We start from the raw sequence: 25281 nt of genomic DNA on the forward strand, positions 1-25281 counted from the left end.
AGAAGGGGACAGGAAAGCTGGTGATAGGGAACCCAAGGTTGAGTAAGGACAGTGTTGACGTGTCGTGAGGTTGCTAACCACTGTCACAGGGCAACATGTGTTCTGTTTAATGAGAAACTATTTTATTCTGTAAATCTTCATCTAACATGAGAATAGTAGCACAATTGGAAGAACATGGTCGATGTCACTGAACTGTGTATGTAGAAATATTTGAAATGGTGTATCTTTGGCTATGTATATTTTCAACAAAAAAAAAAAAAAGGGTCGAGAAGGGAGAGGGTTGGCATGTCGTAGTGTTGTTAACCAATGTCATAAAACAATATGTGTACTACTGTTTAATGAGAAACTACTTGTTCTGAAAACCTTCACCTGAAGTAAAATTTTTAAAAAAGACAATAAAAAATAAAAAAGAATGATTATAGTATCATTGTTTATGGTAACAAAAATGCAGGAATAAAAACAAACATTTATCTACACTAAAAAAAAAAAGTTGCCATTGAGTCCATTCTGATACATGGTGACCCCACGTGTGTCAGAACTGTGCTCTACAAGGTTTTCAATGGCTGAGTTTTCAGAAGGAGATCACCAGGCCTTTCTTCTAAGATGCCTCTAGATAGACTCAAACCACCAACCTTTCAGTTAGCAGCTGAGTGCATTAACTGCACTACCCAGAGATTCCTCATCTTCACTAGAAATGATAAATAAATTGGAGTATATTCTATAAAGGAGCCCTGGTGGTATGGTGATTAAAGCTCCTGGCTACTAACTGAAAAGTCAGCAGTTTGAACCCACCAGCTGCCCCTCGGTAGAAAGATGTGGCAATCTTCCACAAAAATTTAACCTTGGAAACCCTATGGGGCAGTTCTACTCTGTCCTATAGGGTCACTATGAGTCAGAATCAACTCGATGGCAGTGGGGTTGGTTTTTGGGTTTATATTCCTATCATGGAAAGCTTTACGACTGTAAAAGTGAATAAACTGTATGTGGCATAGATGCATCTCACAAACATAATGCTGAGGGAAAAAAGCCTATGGCAGAAGAACTCATTTGGTATTTGATTTTAAAGTTCAAAAATATGCAACACTAAACAACATTCTCCTTAGGAGTCGATACATATGTGTCAAAGATATACAAAAAAAAAAAAAAAAAAAAAGGATGTGATAAAATAGAAATTCAGCAAAAGTGGTTACCTCTGGAGAAAAAGCAGAATAGAAAAGAAAAGACACACAGGGCTTTGAAAGAATTATGTTTTTTTGTTTGTTTTGTTTTTAAGCTTAATAGTGAGTATTCAGAGGTTTAAGCTATTATTATTCTTTACATTTTACATGTATGCCATTCTTCTGTATGTAGAAATATTAGAAAAATATTTTTATTCAAGATTACAAAAGAATATACATACAGAACACCGAAGAATTGATGCCTTTGAATTATAGTGTTGGCAAAGAATACTGAATATACCATGGACTGTCAGAAGAATGAACAAATCTGTCTTGAAGAAGTATAGCCGGAATGCTCCTTAGAAGCAAGGATGGTGAGACTGCATTTCACGTATTTGGACGTGTTATCAGGAGGGACCAGTCCCTGGAGAAGGACATCATGCTTGGTAAAGTAGAGGGTCAGCGAAAAAGACGAAGACCCTCAACAAGATGGATTGACATGGTTGCTACAACGTTTGAAATCATAGCAGAAGTTATTAAAATGGTGCAGAACTAGGCAGTGTTTCGTTCCATTTTACATGGGTTTACTGCTGTGAGTCAGGACTGAGTTGATGGCACCTAACAATAACTATATACAATGGAATACAATGACGATAAGAATAACAATGAGTTCGTGAAACACCTTATAACATGGATGAATCTGGAGGACATTATGCTGAGTGAAATAAGGTAAACACAAAAAGACAAACATTACCTGTTGCCACTCTCATAAAAAGTCAACAATAGGTACACACACAGAAATCAATGTTCTTTGATGGTTACCAGGCATTGGAGGGGGAGGAAGGGAGAATCACCTACTAGATAGTCCAAAACCAAAAAAACCAAACCCACTGCCATCGAGTCAATTCTGACTCATAGCCACACATGCTAATTCTGGTAATGGGAAAGGCAATACACAACATAGGAGGATGTCAGCAAAACTTGACGAAGGTAAATGAAGACACTGAGAGGTACACAAGAAAAAGGGACAGCCACGGTAAATGCCATAGCACATACAATTTGGCAACAGTAACAACAAGCAAAAAATATAAGAGCATGCTATATGGGTGTGGGAAGGCATATGGGAGTACATGTGAGTGTAATACCCATTGCCATCAAGTCAATTCTGACTCATAGCGACCCTATAAGACAGAGTAGAACTGCCCCCATAGGATTTCCAAGGCTGTAAATCTTTCTGCTGCAGAGTAGCTGGTGCGTTCAAACTGCCAACCTTTCAGTTAGCAACCAAGTGCTTAACCACTGCACCACCAGGGCTCCTTTGCATGAGCATATATAGGTATATTTGTGAGCATATGTATATATATGCTTATACGTGCTGCATATATATTCATATATACAATAAAATAGACAGGAAGCACAGTTAGGGATACTCGCTAGACAGATCCAAACACTTCGTGGGATAGATTTACTGAGTTCGAAGGCTCAGGACCATAGTTCCGTGGGACAGCTAGGTCAACTGGCATAACTTAGTTCATAAAGATAATGTTCTACATCGTAGCTTGGTGAGTAGCATCTGGAATCTTAAAAGCTTGCAAGCAGCCATCTAAAATACAACTATTGGTCTCTTCCTGTCTGGAGCAAAGGGGAGTGAAGGAAACCAAAGACTCAAGAAACAAATTAATCCACAGGACTAATGGCCCACGTGAACCACAGCATCTTCTAGCCTGAACCAGAATAACTAGATGGTGCCCATCTACCACCACCAACCATTCTGACCAAGAACACAATAGAAGGTCCTGGTTAGAATAGGAGAAAAATGTAGACTAAATACCAAATTCATAAAAAAGACCAGACTTACTAGACTGATAGAGGCTACAGGAACCACCAAGACTATCACCCTAAGATATCCTTTTAATCTGGAACTGAAGCCACTCCTGTAGGTCACCTTTCAGCCAAATAACAGAATGGCCTAAAAACTAACACCACCAATGCAGTGCAAAGTAACCAATGTCACGGACAATTTGTGCATGAATTTTTGAATGGGAACCTCATTTGCTGTGTATACTTTCACCTAAAACACAATAAAATATTCAAAAAAGAATATACAAAAGTAAAGTCTTCCTTCCATCCCTGACCCTGGCTTCCCTTCCATGTTAGCAATTTCTTGTGCATCTTTCTAGAAATATTATATGTATATATAGGTATTCCAGTTCCAGTTGCCATCGAGTCAATTTCGACTCATGGCAACCCCGTGTATTTCAGAGTAGAACTGAGCTCCATAGGGTTTTCATGGCTGTGGCCTTTCAAAAGCAGATCACCATGCCTTTCTTCTGAGGCACCTCTAGATAGGTTTGCACTACCAACCTTAACTGCCAGAGCTTAACTATCTGTGCAACCAGGGGTGCCATATACAAGAATATGAGTACCAATACAGTTATCTCTTTTATTGCAATATAGTAGCCCACTATATTCACTGTTCTGCACCTTGCTTTTTCACTTAAGCTATTAGAGCCCCTTTTCACTTACACATACACATAAGATGTTGTTGTTGTAAGCCATCTAGTCAATTCTGACTGATAACTACCCTGTATGAGAAAGCCAATGTCCTATAGACTTTCCTAAGCTGTAATATTTACAGGAGTAGATCTTCAGGTCTTTTCTCCCATGGAGCCACTGGCGGGTTCAAACCACCAACCTTTCAGTTAGCAGCCGAGCAGTTAACCATCGTGCCAAGAGGGCTCCTGACATGTAAGATAGATGTATATATACATTATAGATCATTTCATATATGCCTGTTTCAGATTGAATTATGTCCCCCAATAATATGTATTGTAAATCTTAACTTCTATGCCTGTGGTTATAATCCTATTTGGGAATGGGTTGTTTTTGTTATGTTAGTAAGGCAGAGTGTATCTTGAATCAATCTCTGTTGAGATATAAATGAGATTAAACAAGTGAGCAGAGGAAAGACGGGGTAAAATAGATGCCAGGACATATGGAGCTCGCCAAGGAATCAGGAAGCAGAAGCTAAAGAGTCAAGGACCTTCTTCCCTAGAACTGGTGCTCTGAATTCAGACTTCTAGCCTCGTAAACAGTGAGATATTAAATTTGTTTGTTAAAGCCATCCACTTGTGGTATTTCTGTTATAGCAGCACAAGATAACTAAGACAACTTGGTACCCGAAGAGTGGAGTGCTGCTCTAACAGATACCTAACATGTGGAAGCAGTTTTGGAATTGGGTAATGGGTAGCGGCTGGAAGAGTTTTATGGTACCTAATAGTAAAAGCCTAGATTGTCTTGAAGAGACAGTTGGTAGAATTATGGATGTCAAAGGCAATTCTGTTGAGGGCTCAGAAGGAAGTGAGGGGAGCTACAGAGAAAGTCTCTATGGTCTTAGAGAATACATATGGCACCAGCAACAGAATGTTGCTAGAAATGTGAACCTTAAATGTGCTTCTGGTGAGGCTTTAAAAGACAATGATAAACATGTGATTGGTCAGTGAAGGAAGGGCGATGCTTTTTATGCAGTGGCAAAGAACTTTTGTGAATTATGTTCAAATGTTTGGTGGAAGGTAGAACTTGTAAGTGATGAACTTGGATACCTAGCTGATGAGATTTCTAAGCAAGATCGTAGAAGGCCCATGTGATGTTCTCCTTGCCACTTACAGTAAAATGTGAGAGAAAAGAGATGGACTTAAAAATGAACTGTGTAAAATGAAAACAGAACTTAAAAGATTTGGAAAATTCTGTGGTACAAACTAAGGACATGCATCCTAGAACGTTCACCAAGGACGTGGCTACACTATCTTTTGTTAAAAAGATTAAGCCTGTGACTGATGGATCTAACCAACTACCATAGGAGAAAACCCACCAGCTTAGACTGAAGGGGACAGAGAAAGAACGAAAGGAAAGAATCCTGTCTGTCTCTTGTAATTCTACAGGCAGAAAACAGGCCAAAGGATCTACATTTGCTGTCCTCCAAGAAAAGAAAAGGACCATCCCTGGAACAGCTCGAAGATCAGTAGAACTGTTGGAAGGACCACAAGAAGCAGAGCCTTCTCAATTACAAAAACAGAGGATTATTTTCAAGCCTTGAGAGCTAATGTAATGTATTCTGCTGGGTGCTTGCTTGGTGCCAGTTATCACTTCTTTCCCTCCAATTTCTTCCATTTGTAACGGAAATGTCTACCTTGTGCCTGTTCTACCATTTTACCCTGGAAACACATAATTTTGTTTTCTAGATTTCACAGGTTCACAGATGAAGAGGAATTTTGCCCCAGGACAGAATACGCCTAAAGCCTCACCCATATTTGATTTAGATGATTCAGAAGATGAGATTCTGGACTTGGAGATGATTTAAGATTTTGGGGACGATATGATGGGGTGAATGTGTTTTGAATGTAGCCAGGACATGAATTTTTGAGGGCCAAAGGGTGGAATGTTGTGATTGAACTATGTCCCCCAAAAATGTGTTATAATCCTAACCTCTGTGTCTGTGGTTATAATCCCATTTAGGAATGGTTGTCTTCGTTATGTTGAGGCAGGACTAGTGCAGGGTATAAAAAAGATTAAAATATAAAATATAAAAGAGAATAAACACCAAGCAGATGACAGATGGGATAAGATCGATGCCAAGACACATGGAGATCTCCAAGGAACCAGAAGCAGAAGATAGAGACAAGGACCTTCCTCCAGAGCCGACAGAGAGAGAAAATCATCCCCTACAGCTGGCACCCTCAATTGATACTTCTAGCCTCCTAAACTGTGAAAAAATAAATTTCTCTTTGTTAAAGCCACCTATTCGTGGTATTGCTGTTATAGCAGCACCAGATAACGAAGACAATGCCTTTCATAAAGGTGTATGTATATGTATATATTAGAGATAATTTCATATATGCCTTTCATAAACGTGTGTATATATGTATATATTAAAGAGATAATTTCATATCAGCTCATAAAGACTTTATCTTTTGAAGGCTGCAAAGTACTGGGCTATCATAATTTACACTGGGTTATTTATAACATTTTGCTCTTATATGCAGTGCTGCAGTGAATAATCTTGCAAACATCACTTTTGCACACATACAAGCATACTTAAATTTAAATACTTAAATTCTAGAAGTAAATTTGCTGGGCCAAAGGGTAGGAACATCTGTAATTTTCATAAATACTGTTCTGTCTAATGACCGTTCCCATACACATTTCCACCAGCAATGAAAAGACAGCCTGTTCCACACACTCATGCCAACAGAGTATGCTACCAAACATTTTGGTCTTTGCCAATCTAGTAAATGAAAGATGGTATGCAAAGTTGTTTTAATTTGCATTTTTAGTATTAGTTAGGCCGAATATATTTTCATATGTTTGGTCATCTATATTTTCTGTTGAACTGGCCTGAACTCAATTTTTTAAATTAGTATTCTATTAGATTTTCATGTAAAATGGCTGTTAAAATCCAATACCTTAAAATTGAGTTCATTATATAAAATCTTGCAACAATCAATAATATAGAAATTGTAAGACCTGGTCTACACAGCAAGTGAATTCATTTCAGTAAGTTTCCAAGCGTATAGCACTATGCATGTAGAATAGCTACAAAGTCCTTTCTGTGGTCTACAAGGCCCTACATAAGCTGGCTCCTGCCTACTGCTCAATACATTGCTCCCACTTGCTCACTATGGTCCTTCATTCTGACCCCTGAAAACATCAAGTTAACCCCTACCTCAGGACCTTCACATATGATGTTATATTTGCCTGGAATGAGCTATCTCCAGATCTTCCCATGGCCTACTCCTTCTTATCATCAGGTCATAGCATAAATGTCACCAAAGTCACATGCCTAACAACTCAGTTTCATCTAATCTTCCAAGAGGTAGTTAAAGTACAAAATAACCACCAAAACTGAGAATTCTATGAACATATAGGAGTGACTGCTGAGGCAATATACCACACCTATTTACTGCTGGAAACTCTTTGTGGCAGAAAGGCTTCAACATCAATGATGTCAAGGAAGAAAAAGGGAAACAGAATAATTAGATCCAGTTCCTGCCCTCCAGAATCTCAAATTTAGTGGTCCATGCTGATATGCAGCAGTCTAAAGAAGATGCTTCATATTTTTTAAAGAAACCAGTTATCTTGAAAAATCACATATGGTAAATGAAGGAACTAGCATTTATCCATTAAAGGTTTGTCAAACAGTTTTTAAACAAGAGCTCATCAACCTTGGCAAGATCCTGGAAACAATAATTCTCTTGAACACATTGACAGCAACTTGCTATAAAACAATCCACCATTGTTATTAAAATCCCCAGGCATGATAACTAAAAATTAAAATTTTCAACAGAAATCTATCAAACTGCTACAGACTAACAAAAATCATATTACAAAAATACCAGTATTTAAACACCACTGCTAGACCATGAAAGGAGCCCTGGTAGCACAGTGGTTAAAGCACTCAACTGCTAACTGAAAGGTTGATGGTTCGAACCCACCAGCCATTCCACAGGAGAAAGATGTGGCAGTCTGCTTCCGTAACAATTTACAGCCATGAAAACCCTATGGGGCAGTTCTATTCTGTCCTATAGAGTCACTATGAGTCAGAATTGAATCAGTGGCAGTGGGTCTGGTTTTGGGTCAGACCATGATATCTGTATTTTCAATCCCTCTGTAGTCAATTTATCTGTATTATATTATCTCCTTTAACACATTTTTTCTCCCTTCACTCTTAGCAGATAACCTAATTTCCTACTCCAGAGAAAATAGAAACCCTCAGAACCTCTTCCCCTACTTACCACAAAATTTATGAACCTACCTGAATCTGCACTCATTCTAAGTCCCTCCTCTCCCTGCCCCTTGGCAATGACATGAAAACTACTCCATCTCCTTTGCTAGCTTACTGTCTTATACTGGATGTTGAAAGGTTAGCTTTCCCCAGGGCTCAGTCCTAAATGGCCTCACCTGACTCTATAATCCTTGCTGTCCCTAGGAGATCTTATCCACCTAGCCTTTACTTTCCCACTGCAACCACTATAGCCCAGGTCACCATCATCTACGGCCTGGATTACTGCTTTGCAGCCTCCAAACTATTCTATTTCCATTCTTGGCCCCCTCCATTTCTGTTTCAGCTTTCAGAAAGGGAGATCACTATGTCCTTAAAATGCTTCAATAGTTTCACCTTGCTCTTTGAATAAGGTAAATTTTTAAAAAGACTTTCCATGAGCTAATCCTAATCTATCTGGTAAACTTCATCTAGGACCACTCTCCCTCACATTCACCGTGCTTCAAATACAGTGGCCTCCTTTCAGTTACTTGGAACACCCTGTTCTTTACCACTTTTAGATTTTCAAACATAATCTTCCCTCCATCTGTGATTCTCCCCAACCACTCTCCACTTCCCCTTCACATAGCTAATTCGCAGTTATTCAGTCACTGGGGGCAGCAGCGGTTCAGTGGTGGAATTCTTGCTTTCCATATGGGAGACCTGAATTCCATTCCCAGCCAATGCACCTCATGTGCAGCCACCACCCATCTGTCAGTGGAGGCTTTTGTGTTGCTGTGATGTTAAACAGGTTTCAGAGGAGCTTCCAGACTAAGACATACTAGGAACAAAGGCCTGGCAATCTACTTCTGAAAAAATCAGCCAATAAAAACTCTATGGATCATAACAGTCTGATCCCATTGTGTATGGGCTTGCCATGAGTAAGGCGCCAACTTGACAAAGTTAACAACAACAACTGAAAACATTACCTCCTCAGAAAAGCCTTCTCTGAAGACTCAGAAAAGATCAGATCTTTCAAGTACACTATTGTAGCACCTTGAACTTTCCCTTATAGCACTTAGGAGAACTGTAATTACAGAAATAATCATACAATTAATGGCTGCTCCTCAATAGATGATAAACACTTGGGTAAGGGATGTGTATAGCTTATTTAGCATTGTGTCCTTCACACTTATCACAGTGTTTGGTAAGTGGAGACTCAAACATCTGTTGCATAAATGAAGCAAATCTGAGCAAATGAAAGCAAAAACTGAATTCAAATTACTTTAAATATTATCAATTACAACACAAGAAAGGTGGGGGGGGGCTCTTTTTTTTTTTTTAAGTAAGCCATTCATTCAACACTATTTATTGGGTGCCTACCATGTGCCAGCACTGCTTTAGGCATTTAGGACACAACAGTGAACAAAACAGACAAAAATCTTTGTCCTCATGGAGCTTATATTCTAGTACAGTAGAAGATACCAATAAACATAATATGTGGGTAGTGAGAATAAGACAGCTGGGTAAAGGGATTGACAGGGTAAAATTGGGTTGCAATTTTAAATAAGGTGGTCTGTTGTACACAGGGTCGCTATGAGTAGGAACCAACTTGATGGCACTTAACAACAACAGGTAGGCCTCATTGAAAAGGTGACAATTGAGCAAAAACTTGAAGGAAATGAGAAAGTTAGTCATGAAGATATCTAGAAAAAAAGTATTGCAGGCCAAAGGAACAACCAGTGCAAAGTCCCCAATGCAGGAGTATTCTCAGTGTGATTAAGGAACAAAGAGGCCAGTGTGGCAAGAGCAGAACAAATGAGAAGGAGGGTGGCTGAAGAAGTCAGAGGTAAGCTGGTAAGTTGGATGGGAGAAGACGGGCACCAGATGATGTAGAAGACTGTAGGCCAATGCTGTCCAACAGAAATATAACGTGAGCCACAAGTGTGAGCCATATGTGTAAATTTTAAATTTTCTAATAGCCATAATAAAAAAAGGTAAAAAGAAACCAGTGAAATTAATAATAAAAATTAAAAATATATTTTATTACAGCTGTTGTTACTGTTGTTAGGTGCCATCCTGTTGATTCCAACTCATAGAGATCCCCTCATAGGGAAAGAGTAGAATTGCCCCATAGAGTTTTCTAGGCTGCAATCTTTACAAAAGCAGATTGCCAGGTCTTTCTCCTGTGAAGCCACTAGGTAGGTATGAACCGCCAAGCTTTCTGTTAGCAACTAAGTGCTTATCATCATTTCTACAAGTTATCAGTAGAAAAAAAATTGAAATATTTTACATTCTTTTTTTCATACTGAGTCTTCATAATCTAATGTGCATTTTCCACACTCAGTTTGGATTTGTCACATTTCCAGTGCTCAATGGTGGCTACCAAAATGGACAGCACAGCTATAGGCTATTGTAACCACCTTGGATTTACAAAAATGGGGAAGCATTGCAGAGTTTTGAGCATGATTTAAGTTATTAAAGTAACGTGATTTAATTTAATTTATTAAAGGACCAATTTCATTACTTGTTGAGAGTAGACTGTTGAGAAATCCAGGTGAAAGACTGCAAGAGGCTTGGCACAAGGTAGTTGCAATGGAGTGAGAAGAAGTCAGATTTTGGATTTATTTTGAAGGATAAAGCCAATGAGATCTGTCAACTGATTTAATGTGAAGTGTGAGGAAAAGAGAGGAGTCAAAGATAATTCTGAGGTTTTAGCCTAGGCAACTGAAAGGATGGGGCTGCCATCAAGCGAGATGGGAAAGACTGCAGGCTACAATAATGAGTTCAATTTTAGACAAGTGTGAGCTGCTGATTAGAAATTCAAGGGGAGATCTAGAGTAAGCAGATGGATATAAGAATCTAAATTCAGGACAGAGGTCCCAGCTGTAGATAAAAATTTGAGAATCATCAAGATAAAGATAATAGTCAAAGCCACAAGACCTGTATGAGATCACCAAAAGACTGAGCTTAGACATAGAAAAGATGATGATGAAGGATGGAATCCTGGCTTCTGGGGCACTCCAAGATACGAGATTGGGGAGAGGAGGAAGACCCAATAAAGTAATTTGAGAAAGAAGAAAAGGCTGAGGAAGGAAGAAAATTGAGAGAGGGAGGTGTTCCGAAAACTGGGAGAATAAAATGTGGCAAAAGGAATGATAACCTTCAGTCTCTCTTTGGTTTCCTTAGTTTTGTCTAATATGTTATTTCTGTCATATATGAAGATAATGTCATCAAGCTCTTTTAAACAAGATATGCATTTTGGTTTGTTTACTTAGTAGCCTTTAGGGTCTGTCACTTGGCATCACTCTCTTTTGAGCAACAACTATCCCAAATAGAGGATGCTGGTCTTGACACAGCTTTTCTGTAGGAAGCTCAAAGAGAAAACTGTGATGCAGTAAAGAAAAGCACTGGCCTAGCAGTGCAAGCTTGAGTCCTGGCTCTGCCACTTACTAATATTGTATGAACTTGGCCCCATACAGGATCAGTTTTTTCCTCTGTAAAATGGGAGTGAAGCTGACTTCTGCCTCCATCTAGAAAGCTTCCTTAATGAAATAACAACATGTATAACACTGCTTAAAAAAAAAAAAAAAAAAAACCATTTTACCAAGGGTTTTAGACTGTGATTCTAGCTAACACATCTGACTTATTAACTGCTGAAAAGAATTAATATTAAGAAGTACTACTGCATTAGCTTCCGAGTGATAACTGTTGATCCAAATCAGTCAATGTCTGGAAGTTTTAAGAACTGGGATTGCCGGCAAGGATGAACTCCAAAAGCATCAGCAAGCACTTTGTAAACTATTTAAAAGTTTACAGATGTAAGCCAGTCAACATATACCACCTTTCCCTTACTAGACAGAACTCATTGCTTCAAGGATCAAACTCTTTCCCCTTCTTCCAAAGGCGATCCCACTTTCCCAGTATATAGAACCCTGTCTCCGCCTCCTCTCTCCACGGGTAGCTAGAGGGGTGTCAATGTACATCTTCTCCCTCTCACCCTTCTATCCTCCCGCACCGCCTCAGTGTGGACAGCTCCAGAAAGGAGTGAAACCCCTGATAAGGTCACTTTTAAGCAGTAATGAAATGACCCTTTGAAGAACATACGGCCCAAAAATAGCAGAAGGAACTTCGGACCCCTAGCGCAGATCCATGTTTAGGAAAGTCCTGCTTGCACTCTGCTGCAATAGGAGACTCCGCACCAGAGCCATTTTCCTTGCAAGCCAAGACAACCCCCTGACTTACCTCTACAGAGACATCTTAAGGCCGCAGCCATGTTGACGATTCCGGATTGTGTTGACGAAATCGGTCCTACGCTTCAACTGGGAAGAATTTTTAAAAAAGGGTTCCGTTCCGGAATTGACGGAAGAGGAAGAGTTAGAAAGAAATAGGCAGGGGGCGGAGACCAAGAAAGGCTTCACCGCGGGAGGAGAGAGGGGAGTGAGCAAGCCGCACACCGCTGGCGCCCCATGGCGGTGTTGCTGTCAGTCCTCCGTGCCGCGAAGGAGTTTACATTTCGTGGCTCCGAGCCGATAAACACCTCCATCCCTTGCCGTGGCGTGGGTTCTGACTCATAGCGACCCCATAGGACAGAGTAGAACTGCTACCATTCCTAGAAAATAAGGACCTGTTGGCGATGCCATAAGTATTTTCTTTCTTTTCTCTCCCTTTAATTCTGCAAGGACCCATCTAAAAGCATGAAAAACAGAGAACCTGAAGAATCACACCAGTTTCTGCTGCCAGGTTTCTAGCCTTATAAAGATGTGCAAAAAGTATTCGCCAGGCTTTCCGCCACCACCCAAGGGAGGTATTCCACTCAAAAAACTTTCTTTTTAACTCAGTGCAAGATGAACGTAGTTGTATGTTAATTTTACATCAATCTGCAGTACATTTCTCCCCTGCAGGCAAGCTGTGCCATTAGGATCAATAGGATACTACTTGACGTTTATTTAACATATCTGGTTTTAAAATGGCAGATTTGAGATTTACGTACAGGTTATTCTGATTTTTAAAAATTCAGTGTCCTTTCCATTACGTCACAGCTGTCGGTATGGTATATCTAAAACAAATCTGATCAGGGATTATATCACTTCCCAGTTTAAATAAAACACTCCATTGACCATCTCTGCAGTGCCCTTCTGGCCTCTGCCTACCTACCAAGGTGCAAACCCCAGCCAACCCCCGCCACCAACACACACTTTGTCACCTCCATGACTTTGTTCATTATGTCCCCTTGGCTTGGAATATCTGTACCACATCACCTAGCTAACGCCTGCTTTGTTTTGTTTTTAAATATTCAGCTCAAGCTTCACTGGTTTGAGGAAGCCTCCCTCACTTCCTAGGCTGGGTTATGGCCACCTTTTCCTGGACTTATATCTGTTTTTGTTTTTAATAGTGTTATTGAGATATAATTCACATACCATACAATTCATCAATTTAAATTGTACAATGTAATAGTTTCTATTATATTCACACAGTTGTGCAACCATCACCACAATATATCTGTATTTACCACCAGCCTGCTCTTTGTGGGCAGAAATCATGTCTTATTCATTTTTGTAATGTCAGCACTTACTACAGTACCTGGCACACGGGAGACCCTCAATAAATATTCAATAAATGAACATATGCATATATGAATTAGTGATTCAATCAGAAGTGGCAAGCCTACAAAATTAACTTGCTTCCCTGAAGCTGCCCACAGGAAGTTGGACTGAATCAAAGTAGAAATTTCCTAGATGCTTTATTTTATATTTGTACATAGTACCCCTCTACATGGAGAATAAGATTTCTTCATTTATTGCCCTATCTTGTTAACACCTAACAGTTACTTCAAAGGTTCCACAACCATTCACGGCTGTTATAAAAAAAAAAAAAATCCATAGAATTTTAATGTCTTTATAACTTTCTTCCCACCCTCCTCTTTCCCTTCTTCCCTCCTTTCCACAAATATTTCAATGCCTGCTATGTATCAAGTGGTGTGCTTGGCTATGTATAAATTCAGTGAATAAAACCAACACACTACTCTCATAGAACTTAAAAACTAATCCCATTTCAGGGTAGATGCCAGAATTGGAGCAAAGTCACTGAGTCCATTTCAGGTATAAACACCTGTGTTACAGGTACCTAGTTCTTAGACTCTACATCCCTTTTTTTAACCACTGCTGGCCTCCATTTTCAGACTTCTTATGTCTTCTATGCTGACAGGAGAATTTAAACATCTAATATTAGAACTCAGAGTAGCATGTAGTGTGCTTGCAGTGCAGCCTTATTTAAGCAATGTCCTGCAGAGGTACAGCTTACCTGGATTGCATATTTTGAGCACCAGAACTTGATGGCATTAGTCAGGTGGGGTCCAGAGTCCAGTTACATGTGTGTATAACAACACATAAATAGGTTTTTTAGGTTAAGAATTTATAAGAACTGCAAAAAGATTTATTGCAAATGATTAAATTCACACTCCAAAATGAGAATGCCACGCCTCTGAATATTTAATACCTAATGAGGTTCTCCTCATTATGCTAAGGTTAAGCAATGGTGCTCTGTAGATTTGAATCACAGCATCAAAACTCATAAGGAGCCCTGGCTGCACAGTGGTTAAGCACTCAGCTGCTAACTGAAAGGTCAACGGTTCAAACCCACCAGCCACTCAGTGGAAGAAAGATGTGGTAGTCTGCTTCTGTAAAGATTTACAGCCTTGGAAATTCAATGGGGCAGTTTTACTCTGTCCTACAGGATTACTATGAGTCGGAATCAACTCGACGGCAGTGGGTTTATCATAATTTATTAGCTGTGTGACCTGGGCAAGTTACTACTACATCTCTTTGAGGCTCAGTTTTCTTATCTGAAATGCAGGGCTAATAATGGGATAATTTAATAAGGTACTACTGGCAGGCACAGAGTAAGTACTCAATAAATGTTAAATGTTGTCATTGTTAAGAAACAATGCAAACTCTTAACCAGAAAGACAAAATGAATAGGCTGTTTTGGATATCTGCTTATATCATAATATGACCCATGCTGTTCTTGTCCCAGTACATACTAGGATTTCACTTTCTTCATATCAGAAATTTTATTAGCGTTTGCAGAAACTCTTTAGACTGTGTTTATGCACTTCCTCAAAGTTCACTTTTAATATAATTTTCCCAGTTGATTTTTACGAACTCATGTGCTGGGAGTCTTGGCAAAATGCCAGCTGCCTGCCTGCCTGCTCAGCTAATTTCCCTGGGAAAGTTTCTACGTGTTTGCCTAGACCTGCAGGTCTCTTGATCTGTGTTCTCTGCCTTCCTCAGCCATCTTCCAGTTGAGCTCCTTTGCAAGAACAGTCACACCCCACTTGGGATTCAAGTTGAAAATGGAAATTCTTATCGAACAACAATAAGGAACTGTGTGACTTTCCTCATTTCAGTAGTGTGCATCAGAATCACCCAATTGGCTTGTTAAAACTCATACTGTTGGTCCCTGCCCCTGGTGTTTCTGATCCATAGGTCTGGGGTTGGGCCCAATAATTTGCATTTCTAATAGGATCGTTTTACTTGGATCCACAATCAATGCCCATGGATGCAGCAGTCAAGAAATCAAACAACAAATAAGATCTAATATCCTACAGATTAATGGGAAGTAATTAGTATAGATGAAATTTTCAATATGAATTTTTCCAGAAAAACTATGATTTATTGTCCCCATCCCTCTCTATCTTCCCAATTTTTGGTTTAGCCTGTGTTTTATATTTCTTGATATATGTGTATGTGTGTATGCAATATATATATATGTGTGTATATATTTTGCAGGCAAGAAATCAATGTATGCATTGGGCAAATCTGCAAAAGATCTCTTTAAAGTGTTAAAAAGCAAAGATGTCACCTTGAGGATTAATGTGCGCCTGACCCAATCCATGGTATTTTCAATCACCTATTATGCAGGCAAAATCAGGACAATGAACAAGGAAGACCAAAGAAGAATTGATGGCTTTGAATTATGGTGTTGGTGAAGAATATTGAATATACTGTGGACTTCCAGATGAACAAACAAATCTGTCTTGGAAGAAGTACAGCCAGAATGCTCATTAGAAGCAAGGATGGCGAGACTTCGTCTTACATCCTTTGGACATATTATCAGGAGGGACCAGTCTCTGGAGAAGGACATCATGCTTGGAAGAGTAGAGGGTCATCAAAAAAGAGGAAGACCCTCAAGGAGATGGGCTGACACAGTGGCTGCAACGCTGAGCTCAATGATCGTGAGGATGGTGTAGGACGAGGCAGTGTTTCATTCTGTTGTACTTAGGGTCACTATGAGTCAGAACAGACTCCACGGCAGCGAACAACAACAACATCCAGATTCCCCACCCACCTTGTGCTTACTTCAGACTCATCATTTTTTCGTAAAGAAATTACTATGTTGAATAATGGCTTGTTATTTATATGATTAAAAGTTTGGTAAGAGGCTGAAACTCATTTATCCTGTCCCTCCAGATGTGGGAACTTCTCTGTCCAAAAAAATCCCTAGGAAAACAGCTTAGCTCCAGATTGAATTAAGAGATTTAGAACTGTCCAGTGCTGCACTGGTAATTGTTTAACAAGTGACTCTCTGAGAGAAAAGAAACTAATTTGCAACATTTGTCAATTTCTATGGATTAAATACTCCCACCATAACTGATTTCAAGCTACCAAATGTGAAGTTGACCAGCTCACAAAATATCTGAAAATTTAGTGATTGACAATTGGTTCTCACACAGCTATGGCACACTACTGGAACAGTCCTAGCAAAAGTCTTTGATGACTTTTACCAGTACCAGTTGTCACTGAGTTGATGCTGACTCATGGCAGCCCCATGTATCAGAGTAGAAGTGTGCTCCACACGGTTTTCGATGACCAATTTTTCAGAAGCAGATCACTAGGCCTCTCTTCCCAGGTGCCTCAGGTGGACTTGAACTGCCAATTTTTTGGTTAAGAGCCCAGCACATTAACCATTTGTACCACCTGGGAGCCCTAAACCAAACCAGTTCATCCTAGAGGACTCTTACCAAATTTTAATATGAATATAAATCACCTGTGGATCTTATTAAAATGTAGATTTTCATTTAGTAGATCTGGGTTGGAGCCTGAGATTCTATATTTCTAACATGCTAAGAGGTGATGCTACTGCTGCTGTTCTGTGAACCATACTTTGAGTACCAAGGTCCCAGGACACAGCCAAGAGCAAAATCTAGATTTCTATCATTAGACCCAAACCAGAACCTTTTGACTAGCTCACAGTTCTTCATACAGGGAATAAGCTTAAATGAATGACCAAATTTCAGAGTATAAACTCCATGGCTCCATGTTTCAGTAGGGATACCACATATATCAATAACTTCCTGCCCCTCCAGGAAGGAAGGTAGAGTAGAGGGTCAGGAAAAAAGAGGAAGACCCTCAAAGATATAGATTGACACAGTGGCTGCAACAATGGGCTCAAGCATAACAACAATTGTGAGGATGGCGCAGGACTGGGCAGTGTTTCATTCTGTTGAGCATAGGGTTGCTATGAGTCGGAAGTGACTTGACAGCACCGGCTTCTGGTAGAAACTCCCCTCCCACACAAACCATACTTCCCAGCTCTAGTTATTTGGATCAGTGGAAGGCATCTGACCTAAGGAAAGCCCATCCATACCGTGGCCAGTGACCTGGCTTGAAAACAAAAGCTGGGTCAGTCATTATTCTCACAAAACAAACTGGGAATGTGAAAGACAAACATTTAAGTAGAAGTCAAGCTGTAAGGTCATGAAGTAGGTGCAAGGCTAGAGAAGCTTTGAAAGGCAAGTAAAATTATCAGGGAGCAGAAGCAGAAATGATGAGTGAATAGAGTTACATGAAGCCAGTCAGTTGCAAGAGGAGGATGGAGTGAGGATGCCAAGAAAAGCAGAGATATCACAAGGAAAAAAGAGATCAACCAGCCTCTGAGAGGAAGATAGTAAGTACTGCCTCAGTTCCTGTGACAGTTTCCAGCAAGCCTGCTGTATCACTGTCCCTCTCCTTGCGTTTTTTATGAGCTCCTTATTTTCCGTATGTATCGCTACAATAACCCGTTTTCTTGAGCCAGAGCCAGTGAAATGCTATATCTTCTAACTAAAAATTTTTGAAACCTAATTAAAACAGTAGTACTCTAGTTATTTCTGGTCATAAAGCTTGGATTGGCAGCTCTCTTTCAGAGTTGGTAGCAAAGACTTAATCATGGAATCTCAGAGTTTGAAGAGCTTTGGGAGTTCTTCTACTTACCTGATGCCTTAACTCTATAATTCTCTGCTTAAATTTCTAGTGACAAAGTCCTGAATATTCCATGAGCTAATCCATTCCATTTTTGGACAACTCTAATTATTAAAAAGGTTTTCTTTATATTAAAATTGCAATCTCCTTCCCCATAACTACATATTGAACCTAACTGAGCCCTTTGGATAAACCCCATTTCCACATGGCAGACTTTCTGGTCTTTGAGAATAGCTATCATGTCTCCCTTTAAGTCTTCTCCTCACTTGGTGAATATGTCCATATCCTTAACTGCCTACAGTTCCTCCCTTCATGGCATAATGATGAGATCCTCTCATCTTCCTAGGAGTCTTACCAAGGATATGCTCTAGATTGCAAAAATCTCTCTTAAAACATAATCCTGAAATTGAACAAAACACACTAAAGGAGAAAGGAACATTGGTTCTGGAAATTTTAATGCAGCCTAAAATTGCGTTAATTTCTTTGGCAACTCAAATGCCTACTCTTAGTACTTTGTAATTCCCTTTTTTTTCAATACTCCCTAATTATGATGAAAAGCATATCACAAATATATTGAAATTTTAGCTAAACTAATAGATAAGCCTCCTTTTGATGAACTTTTTTGCTTTAAGATTTCTACATTCTAAAATAATACTGTCCAACATTAATATAATGCAAGCCACATATGTATTTTTAAATTTTCTTGTAGCTATATTTAAAAAGTAAAAAGAAACAAGTAAAATTAATTTAATTAGTATATTTTATTTAACTTACTACATCCATACTATTATCAGCTTAAACCAAAAAAGCCATTGCCAGGTTCTGACTCATAGCAACCCTACAGGACAGTGAAGAACTACCCTATAGGGTTTCCAAGAAACAGCTGGTGGATTTGAACTGCTGACCTTCTGGTTAGCAGCCGAACTCTTAACCACTGTGTCACCAGGGCTCCAGCTTAACATGTAATAAATATAAAAAAGTATTTCGATTTTACATTCTTTTTTTTATATTAAGCCTTTGAAATTCAATCTACCATACTGGGCAGTGTGGTTTTAGAATAACGTATAATAATAATAAATTAATGCTTATTGACATTACTATGTGCCAAGCACACCTATAAGGGGCTTACATATTTTAACTCTTTAAGTCTTCACAACAACCTGTTGAGATTAGCACTATAATTATTCTCATTTTGCAGATGAAGAAACAAAGGCACCTATGAGGAAGTTAGTAAGTTCCCAGTTAGTAAGTAGTTGAATTGGGATTTTAATACAGGATGCCTGGCTCCAGCATCTATGCCCTTAACGATTATTATAAATGTAGCAGATACATATTTCATGCTGGACACTGTGCTAAGCACTTTTCATATAATATCTACCTTATCTTAATTCCTTTTCATAGATAAAGAAACCAAGGCTCCAAGAAGCTAGTGACTTGCCCAAGGCCACACAGCTAGTTTAGAGCCTGACAACAGAGTCAGTGCATTTGACCACTGCACTCTCCACAAGCTTCGCTGCTACCCTGAAATGCTGGTGTTTATACAGATATGCACTCATGACTCAATAACTCTAATGCTGATATTTTAAATTAGAGAACAGCCAGATAACCATCACAGTGTGTGGCAGAGAGTAAATAACATGTAAGTACATATACATTATTCTTTGATCTTCAAAGTTAAGTGTGTAAGTCACAAGTGCCAACAAAGCACTAATTAGAGTTAAATTTTTATCTCTAATGCATAAGGAAGTAAAACGTATTTGAGATATTTATAGAAAATGCACATTTTGGAAAATGCATTTATAGATATGTGCATTTAAAAAAACTTTACAGACCTAGGAAAAGTTACAATACCAACAAAGCAATTCCCAGGATAACATTTATTTTTATAGAAGTGTGTGCACAATTCACAAGAGGAGGTTGTAACTGAAAGGATATGACACTCTTCCTCCCTCCTCTGTGTGGCGTTGTTTTGTAGACTTATAAGTGAACTTGGCATTTTGTTGTTACGCTCCTTTCAGGTCCTGTCTTTCTTTTAGATTAAGTCAACCCGAGACTAGTTTCAGCCATCAGGACTAATATGCTTTTTCTCCATCTCTAGACATTTCCTTTTTCCTGCTTCATGAAATGATCCCAAGGATTTTAGGGAAACTTAGGAATTATTATCTAAAACTCATTAGTCATTTTTATCTGAAAACTGTTGAGTTCAAATACTCTAATATTTACCTACATACAGTAGCATCCCATCCTTACCTAAGTAATTTTATTCCACTTACCAATTTTTCTGTGGTTGTTTCTGGGTAAGCATTTTTCTCCTCCCCATAGTCATTAGAATGTGGAAATTATCGAACGATATCATCAATATCACACGGAACTAAAATTTTGCTGAAGATAATTCAAAAACTGTTGCAGCAGTAGTACATCAACAGGGAACTACCAGAAAGTCAAGCCAGATTCAGAAGAGGGCATGAAATGAGGGATATCATTGCTAACGTCAGATAGATCCTGGCTAAAAGCAGAGAGTACCAGAAAGATGTTTACCTGTGTTTTATTGACTATGCAAAAGCATTAGACTGTGTGGATAATAATAAATCACGGATAACATTGTGAAGAATGTAAAGAACACTTAATTGTGCTCATGAGGAACCTGTACATACACCAAGAGGCAGTTGTTTGAACAGAACAAGGGGATACTGTGTGGTTTAAAATCAATAAAGGTGTGTGTCAGGGTTGTAACTTTCACCATACTTATTCAGTCTGTATACTAAGCAAGTAATCCCAGAAGATGGACTATATGAGAACACAGCATCAGGACTGGAGGAAGACTCATTAACAACCTGCGACATGCAGATGACACAACCTTGTTTGCTGAAAGTGAAGAGGACTTGAAGGACTTACTGATGAAGATTAAAGACTACAGCCTTCAGTATGGATTACACCCCAACATAAAGAAAACAAAATTCCTCACAACTGGACCAATAAGCAACATCATGATAAAAGGAGAAAAGACTGAAGTTATCAAAGATTTCATTTTACTTCATTCCACAATCAATGCTCATGGAAGCAGCAGTCAAGAAATCAAACGACGTAATTGCATTGGGCAAATCTGCTGCAAAAGACCTCTTTAAAGTGTTAAAAAGCAAAGATGTCACTTTGAGGACTAAGATGTGCCTGACCGAAGCCATGGTATTTTCAATTATCTCATATGCATACAAAAGCTGAACAATGAATAAGGAAGACCAAAGAAGAATTGATGCACTTGAATTATGATGTGGGCAAAGAATACTGAATATACCGTAGACTGCAAGAAGAACGAACAACTCTGTCTTGGAGGAAGTACAGCCAGAATACTCCTTAGAAACAAGGATGGCGAGACTATGTCTCAGATACTTTGGACATGTTATCAGGAGGGGCCAGTCCCTGAAAAAGGACATTATGCTTGGTAAAGTGGAAGATCGGTGAAAAAGCAGAAGACCCTCAATGAGATGGATTGGGCTCAAGCATAACAATGATTGTGAGGATGGCACAGGGACTGGGCAGTGTTTTGTTCTGTTGTACATAGGGTCGCTATGAGTCAGAACCGACTCGACAGCACCTAACAATAGTTATAAGGTGGTGGAGGCAGAGTCGCCATGGGATTGGATGGAATGGAGGAAGGGATGGGAAGAAAAGAGACTCAGAGTGGAGGGAGCCTTCAATAATCAGGAAGCCAGAGGTTCCAGTCAGGCTTTCCTGGAATGACCAACCCCAGCAAGTCATTTCCCCACTCAGTGCCTCAGTTTTTCCATCTGAAAATAGAGATGACAGTATTTTTATGGCACATGATTCTCCACTGCAGTACTTCACCTTCAGTGACATCTTGTTAATTTATGTTAAACAACTATGGATAATTAAGGATTCATTTTTAATGGGTAAATAAAAAATGCCTTTCTGGCTTTTCTGGGAGGAATGACAAGCTCTATGCCCATGCAAAAATCAGATCAAAGGAAACCTCAGGAATTCAGGAAGAGGAAGTAATTAGTATTCTAAGCCATTAGGAAAAATATAATGTATTTAGAAAAAAAAAAATTCTCCTAAGGTCAAAGGAAAATACAGTGAAACCTGTGACAGCCAAAACTCAACAGGATTGCCTTGTTTTTCCCGGTTTCACAAATTTTCCATCTTTGTCAGGGTGCAGCCTTACCACTTTTCTATTGCTCTCTGTCAGTGAAATATATTTGGGTTTTCCTTCTCTGACAGGTTTCTGCCTCACACCAGTTCTGGCTTTTGCGGGTTTTACTGTAATAAGGACTGCACATAGATATATGGTAGAAGAGTTACTAAATGTCTTTTCAACTGTAATAATTTAGGCTCTAAAATATATATTGGTAATTGCCTAGCTTAGTTTATACCATCCTAAATGGTTTAGAACATGTAATTCTTCAAGAATTTTCTGTAGAAAGAGGGCTGCAGAAGGTTAGGGAGAGTAAGAAGCCTGGTTCTCAAGGTTCTGCCATAGGAAGAGGCACAACACCTTCCGTGGTTGACAGTGAGGGTGGGGATTTTTGCAGCGTTACCACAATTCACCATTTATACAGCGCATAGAAAGGGTTCAGGAAGTAGCGGCTGGGTAATAGGAGGGCTCTGCTTAACCCAAGCTGTGTGCACCCTGAAGTTCAGATACATGTTGGACATAATGAAGCACCTACAAGATGTCTTAACATGGGTTCTGAGGAGCAGCTCATCCTGAGGAAAGTGAGAGGATTTGCAGGGCAAAGGACCTGTGAAAGGAAGGGCAATTGTGAATGTGTGGCTCAGAGCCCTACTTCCGCCCAGTGTCTTCTAAGCATGACTGTTAGAACCTAGGAAGGGGAGGCAATAGGAAAATATGTAAAAGTGCCATTTCACTGAAACCTCTGAGGGACCTTGTTAGCACAGGGCTTTTTGTTTTGGGGAACCAGGTAACAGAGAGGACATGAGAAAAATTCTCCCCACTTGGGCAGACAATGCAGTGGGCTGTAGCCTCTAACACACTTGGGACAGTGACAGCTTAAATGAATGGCTTTGGCACCTTTCTTGCAGACAGAAGAAAACAAAAAAGTGGCAGAAAAGGGCAAAAAGGGCTGATGCCATGCAGCAACAGACAAACGTGTTTGGGAACACTCAACAAGATACTTTCTTGGTACATACCTCCAGAGCTAGGGAATCCTTTAGGGTGAGTTGTGGAGGCCATAATTATTGGTGGGGTCCCAAAGGCAGAGAAACACTGGGACCCCTGGTCTGGGAAACACTGGTTGCATGTGGAAAACCATTTGAGAGTAATATGGCTAACCAAAAGACTGGCAGTTTGAGTGTACCCAGAGGCACCTTTGGAAGAAAGGCCTGGTGATCTACTTGCAAGAAAATCAGCCATTGAAAACCCTATGGAGCACAGTCCTACTCTGACACACATGGGTTCATCATGACTCAGAATTGACAGGACGGCAACTTTTTTTTTTTTTAATTTAAATTTAATATCTAATTTTCCTATGGCCAAGATTAGCAGTTTTTTTCCTTGCATTTTATTATAAAATATCCAATTTCAGATTACCTATAAAATATGGTACATTGTATCTATCTTATCTAATAATTGAATTAATATGAAGTCCTTGTCTGGTTTGCTAAATCTTATCAAGTTATCCACGACTGTTTATCTTACCCCTTATTGAATAAGCATTAAATACCTTTCATAGTCTAGAAAAAGATGTCCCAATTCATGCAAAATCCAAATAAATTATATTCACTGGCTAACCATCCTTTTCCATTTATGTTGTCTCTTCAAATAATTTAATAGATTTGAAAGAGACTATTTATTTTTACAAAACTGTTTTGTCCTTATCATGTTGCCATAAATCCACCTGCTACAAAAGTGCTTCATCATCTTAATCATTTTTTTCTAACAGGGTTTTCTTTTTTTTCCTCCTTGTTATAATCGGGTAAAGTTCTTATTTTAAATGGCACTTTACTGGTTATTCTCCATTTGCCACTGCTTCACTCTTCCTCACCTTGCTCTGTAGCCCTGAAGATTGACTCTTTTAAAGTATACCATCCGAGCTGCCTTGTCCTATGGCTTCTCATTGGGCTTGGCCATGAAAAGTACCAGCAAGACATAAGAGTATAAGAAAGAGAAACCAGGGTATTCTCCTGCTCCTCTTTGCCTGGCTGTGGTACTGGAAGGTGCTGCCCTCCTCAATGGTCACTGTTTAGCCAGGCAGCCCTCCTTCCACAGATCCAGCTCTCACCAGCTTCCAATAGCACCACGTCTCCTTTGTTCCTTCAGGCCTAGGAGTGGTGGTGGTCCTTTCTTTTTTTTTTTTTTTCTTTTGAATTTTAAGTCACCATTTATTTTCTGGTTTTTTAAAATAATATTTTATTGTGTTTTTGATGAGAGTTTACATAGCAAATTAGATTCCCATTTAACCATTTCTACACAAATCAGTCAGTGACATTGATCACCATTTTCACTATGTGTCAACATTCTCATTAATTCCATTTTGCTTGATCCGTTTCCAGTAATCTAGTTTCCCTGCCCCCTTACCTTCTCATCTTTGCTTTAGGATAATTGTTGACCATTTGGTCTCATACAGATGATTTTTCAAAGAAGTGCAATACTCATGGGTGATATTCTTTTTTTTAATTGAAATTTAGATGAAGGTTTTACAGAACAAAGTAGCTTCTCACTGAACAGTTAGTACATATATTGTTTTATGGCATTGGTTAACAACCCCATGACACGTCAGTACTCTCCCTTCTCAACCTTGGGTTCCCTCTTAACAGCTTTCCTGTCCCCCTCCTGCCTTCTAGTCCTTGCCCCTGGGCTAGTATGCCCCTTTAGTCTCATTTTGTCCTGTGGGTCTGTCTAATCTTTGGCTAAAAGGTGAACCTCCGGAGTGACTTAATTACTAGGCTAAAAGGGTGTCCGGGGGCCATACTCTTGGGGTTTCTCCAGTCTCTGTCAGGCCAGTAAGGCTGGTTTTATTTTTGAGTTAGAATTTTGTTCTACATTTTTCTCAAGCTCTGTCCAGGACCCTCTATTGTGATCCCTGTCAGAGCAGTCAGTGGTGGTAGCCGGGCACCATCTAGCTGTACTGGACTCAGTCTGGTGGAGGCC

At 39.4% G+C, this 25281-nt stretch overlaps 1 protein-coding gene across 5 annotated transcripts in view; it reads right to left on the bottom strand.

Moving 5' to 3' along the window:
• The window catches only part of MRPL1 (mitochondrial ribosomal protein L1), a 168145-nt gene that overhangs the window by 107994 nt on the left and 34870 nt on the right, over positions 1-25281 (bottom strand). The window contains exon 1 of one of the 5 annotated variants that reach the window (XM_004383117.2): positions 12160-12322. The exons of the other annotated variants lie outside the window; for them this stretch is intronic. Within the exon in view, the coding sequence (XP_004383174.1) occupies positions 12160-12190 (31 nt within the window). The 5' untranslated portion in view covers positions 12191-12322. Of the gene's footprint in view, positions 1-12159; positions 12323-25281 lie in introns of those variants that run through there. 5 annotated transcript variants of the gene reach the window in all.

Source organism: Trichechus manatus, unplaced genomic scaffold (assembly GCF_000243295.1).
Source record: "Trichechus manatus latirostris isolate Lorelei unplaced genomic scaffold, TriManLat1.0 scaffold00105, whole genome shotgun sequence".
Lineage (NCBI taxonomy): Eukaryota > Metazoa > Chordata > Mammalia > Sirenia > Trichechidae > Trichechus > Trichechus manatus.